The 3,296-nt window shown below is 45.2% G+C and overlaps 1 protein-coding gene across 2 annotated transcripts; it reads right to left on the bottom strand.

The window, feature by feature from the left end:
- Nucleotides 1-456: 456 nt before the first annotated feature.
- Nucleotides 457-1,233, bottom strand: LOC114628630 (prohibitin-like). Of its 2 annotated transcripts, XM_028776551.1 has the most exons (2): nucleotides 817-1,233; nucleotides 457-465 (listed from the first exon to the last, which is right to left on the bottom strand). In XM_028776551.1, the coding sequence occupies exons 1-2, from the start codon at nucleotides 1,231-1,233 to the stop codon at nucleotides 457-459; spliced, it is 426 nt and encodes a 141-aa protein (XP_028632384.1). The 2 variants fall into 2 exon arrangements, with proteins under 2 accessions (XP_028632384.1, XP_028632377.1); XM_028776544.1 differs by having other exon boundaries at nucleotides 457-1,233.
- Between the last annotated feature and the right edge of the window lie 2,063 nt (nucleotides 1,234-3,296).

The raw sequence follows: 3,296 nt of genomic DNA, 5'->3' as shown, positions 1-3,296 counted from the left end.
GTCACCCTCATGGGAATGGCAGTGCAATCTGAATTTATAGTTCATGTACTTTACTGATCCAAAAGATGTCTTGACAAGATGCATGTCATAGTGGGGTTAGAAACGAGAAGGAGTGCCAAATAAAACTAAGGATCTTTCTGGAAAATGGTAGCTGACCCACAACATGCTGTTGAGACCTTCTGTATGCAACCATCGTGATGAGTCAAGATAGAACTGAAGAAATGGAGACCAGAAGCAGAAAGTGTTGCCTGCTCGATGTCAATCTTTTTTTTTTTTTTTTTAGAGATCTGAAGTGATTTTACCTTTATTTCTTATTTCCTTCACTTTAAGCCAATCATTAAATTTCACAGTGATTTCTGGGGTGGGGCAGAAGGAAGGCATCATTCAGAATGATGGAGGCTGGCCCAGTTGGCCTCACTGGGGAAGCTGGGGGAGCACGGACTGGCCCACTGGCAGTTAGGTGATGTTCCGAGAGCGGGAGAGCTGGTAGGCAATGTCCTCAGCAGCTTCCAGCTTCCGCAGCTTGATCAGGCCGTCCCCGGAGGTGGCCAGCGAATTGGCGATCAGCTCAGCTGCCTTGGAGTCACCCTCAGCAGAGATGATGGCTGCCGCCTTCTGCTGCTCAGCCTTTTCCACCACGAATTTGGCTCTCTCTGCTTCCTGCTGAGCCACCTGCTTGGCTTCTACTGCCTCTGTGAACTCCTTCCCGAAGGTCAGATGTGTCAGGGACATGTCATCCAGGATGAGCCCAAATGTTGCTGCTCGCTCTGTAAGGTCATCGCTCACCTGCCTGGAGACCAGCTCTCGCTGGGTAATCAATTCTCCAGCATCGAACCGAGCCACCACGGACTTGAGGATCTCTGTGGTGATAGATGGCAGTACCCGCTCATTATAGTCCTCGCCAATGCTGGTGTAGATAGGAGGGAGCTGGCTGGCCACCGGCCGGAAGAGGATGAGCAGTGTGATGTTGACGTTCTGCAGGTCTTTGCTACTAGTGATGACCGGGACATTCCATGGTCGAGAGTGGCAGTCAAAGATAATTGGTTTCTGTACCCAAGGGATGAGAAAGTGAGTCCCTTCCCCTACCACAATGTCCTGTACGCCACGGAATCGGTCAAAGATGACAGCTCTGTGTCCAGCATCCACATTATATAGAGCAGAGTTCACCACGCCTCCTGCAACTGCTAAAGCCAGGCCGAACTTTCCGATGGACTCAAACACTTTGGCAGCCATGACTCCTTCTGTTGCTTCCACTCACACCTGTTTTCACTCTGACCTCCACACGAATTCCCCAGACCTGCATACTCTCTCGATGTCAATCTTACTCTCTAACTTCTGAGCATTTTCCAGCCCCTGTACTCTTCATTAAAGGCAATGCCCCCCTCTACCTCTTTTTCTGTGTCTGAATAAAAGAGTTTTATGAATAATTTGAGTTTCTTATAGGAGCATGGATGAAGGGTTAGTTACGACCACTGACACTTTGCTAGTGTCGCCTCCATTAAAGAGGATGTGTCTTCTTCCTCTGGCAACTACTATAAGTCTTCATGTAAGGATGAGGGCTCGGAAGACCCACCCTTCTCCATGCCAGAATGCTGACTGGTCTAATATAATGCAAATGTTCAGGCAATCACAGCCTCTGGGAGAACAAGAGGGTGATGGCCCTGTCATTCCCAGAAGACAACTTTCCATGCCTTCTTCCTGCTCTTACATCCCTCTGTTTCCTATTCGCTGTCTGATTTTTTGGTACACTGACTCGACAGGGGGCAACACACTGCTCCCATTCTCCCTGCTTCTCTCAGGGTTGCTGGAACTGGCTTAAATAGTGATGGATTTGCCGATCGATTTAGCCAGACGTTTGCATGCTTATAGGGACTCGAGGCTGCTTGACAAAGCTGTCAGTGTTGAAGTGGGTTTCCTTACCACCAAATGTAATAAATAAATCAGGGATCAGAACCAGGTCCCATGATCAGGAACTGAGTGAGATTTTTGTTATATTCTTTTAATAAAAATGTGAACTTCCTCCTGGTTTCCATCCACAATGATTGATTGACTCATATTAAGATTGTGTCTAAATCCTTTCAGTTCCCCATTCTCCAATTACAGACGGAAAGGTGCTTTTCTATTGCTAGTTTATTACTGTGACATTGCAATCCTTCATTTAGAGAACCTACAATCTGTATAACTAACAAGCGTATCTAAAAGCTCCATGGATTTTTTACCACTCACTGTAATATTCTTCTTTTGCAAAGGCCTTGGCCTTGACAATCACCTACCCAGAGACTAGAATAAATGAATAAATATGTGCTTTAAAGAGAAAGCAATGTCCTGGAGAAAAACTTTAAGCTATAGTACTGCTTGGAAACAGGGCTATCTATCATAGGTTTGTGATTTTCTTGTCTTGCCTGAATTTAATAAAATTGGCCTAAAGCAAATCTGCTGAAAAGTCAGGCTCCGAATCAAGGCACACACGCTTCCCTGAGACTGAGTCTAGATTTTATATTGACTGTTTCTGGAGAATCTTCATATAGGCAGCTGTTCTCTCAAGCCTTCCTGTAGGACTTAGCCTGAGTTAGGGATGGGTGAGACCCATTTTTCAAGGCTACCCTTGTAAGGAAACAGACTCTGCTATGCAGAGTAGCTCGTCTCCAGTTAGTCAGTGCTCACAAGCAATGACTGCATTGGTCCAAAAGGCCTGAGTATGTGAGACATGATTGTAAACAAGATGCTACTAAGACCCCCTTGACCACAAAACTCAGGCATCTGATTTGAACATATGCACCCCTTTCTACTTAGAAACAAATAAAATTACATGATTTGTGGGCATCTAAAAGTCTGGTCAATATTTTTAGGAATTCTAATGGGACAGCGATTTTGTATTCTTTCTCTCTTTTGAGCTCCAGATCTGACATTAAAAATTCCTACTTTCATCCACAACGCCTGAGGCTCATTTCCACCCCTTCCTCAGATAATCCCCATCTCCACTTAGATAAAGCACTCAGGACTTCACAGAGTTGGTGTCACTTTGCATACCTGAGGTCCCATGTAGTGGTCTGCTTTTCTTATCAAAGGATGTCACTGACAATCCCATCAGTTACGATCTGGTCTCAAATCTGGTCCTTTCTGTTGGCTCCCACTTCTGTAGTTAAACTTTTCTTTGCTTAGAGACATAAAAGAGATTCAAGAAGTTTTCACCAATTCTCAGTGCCACCTGATTCCTAGGGGCTTAGATCCCCTCTTGTCATTTAATGTTTATTCACACACACACACACACACACACACACACACACACACACACA

This window comes from Grammomys surdaster, unplaced genomic scaffold (genome assembly GCF_004785775.1).
Source record: "Grammomys surdaster isolate TR1022 unplaced genomic scaffold, NIH_TR_1.0 66, whole genome shotgun sequence".
Taxonomy (NCBI): Eukaryota; Metazoa; Chordata; class Mammalia; order Rodentia; family Muridae; genus Grammomys; species Grammomys surdaster.
The sequence above is the reverse complement of the archived record's forward strand: the minus strand, read 5'-3'. Positions and strand labels throughout refer to the sequence as shown.

Bases quoted from the DNA above. Each gene is read 5' to 3' on its own strand.
- LOC114628630 (XM_028776544.1), bottom strand. From the start codon at position 1,233: ATGGCTGCCAAAGTGTTTGAGTCCATCGGAAAGTTCGGCCTGGCTTTA.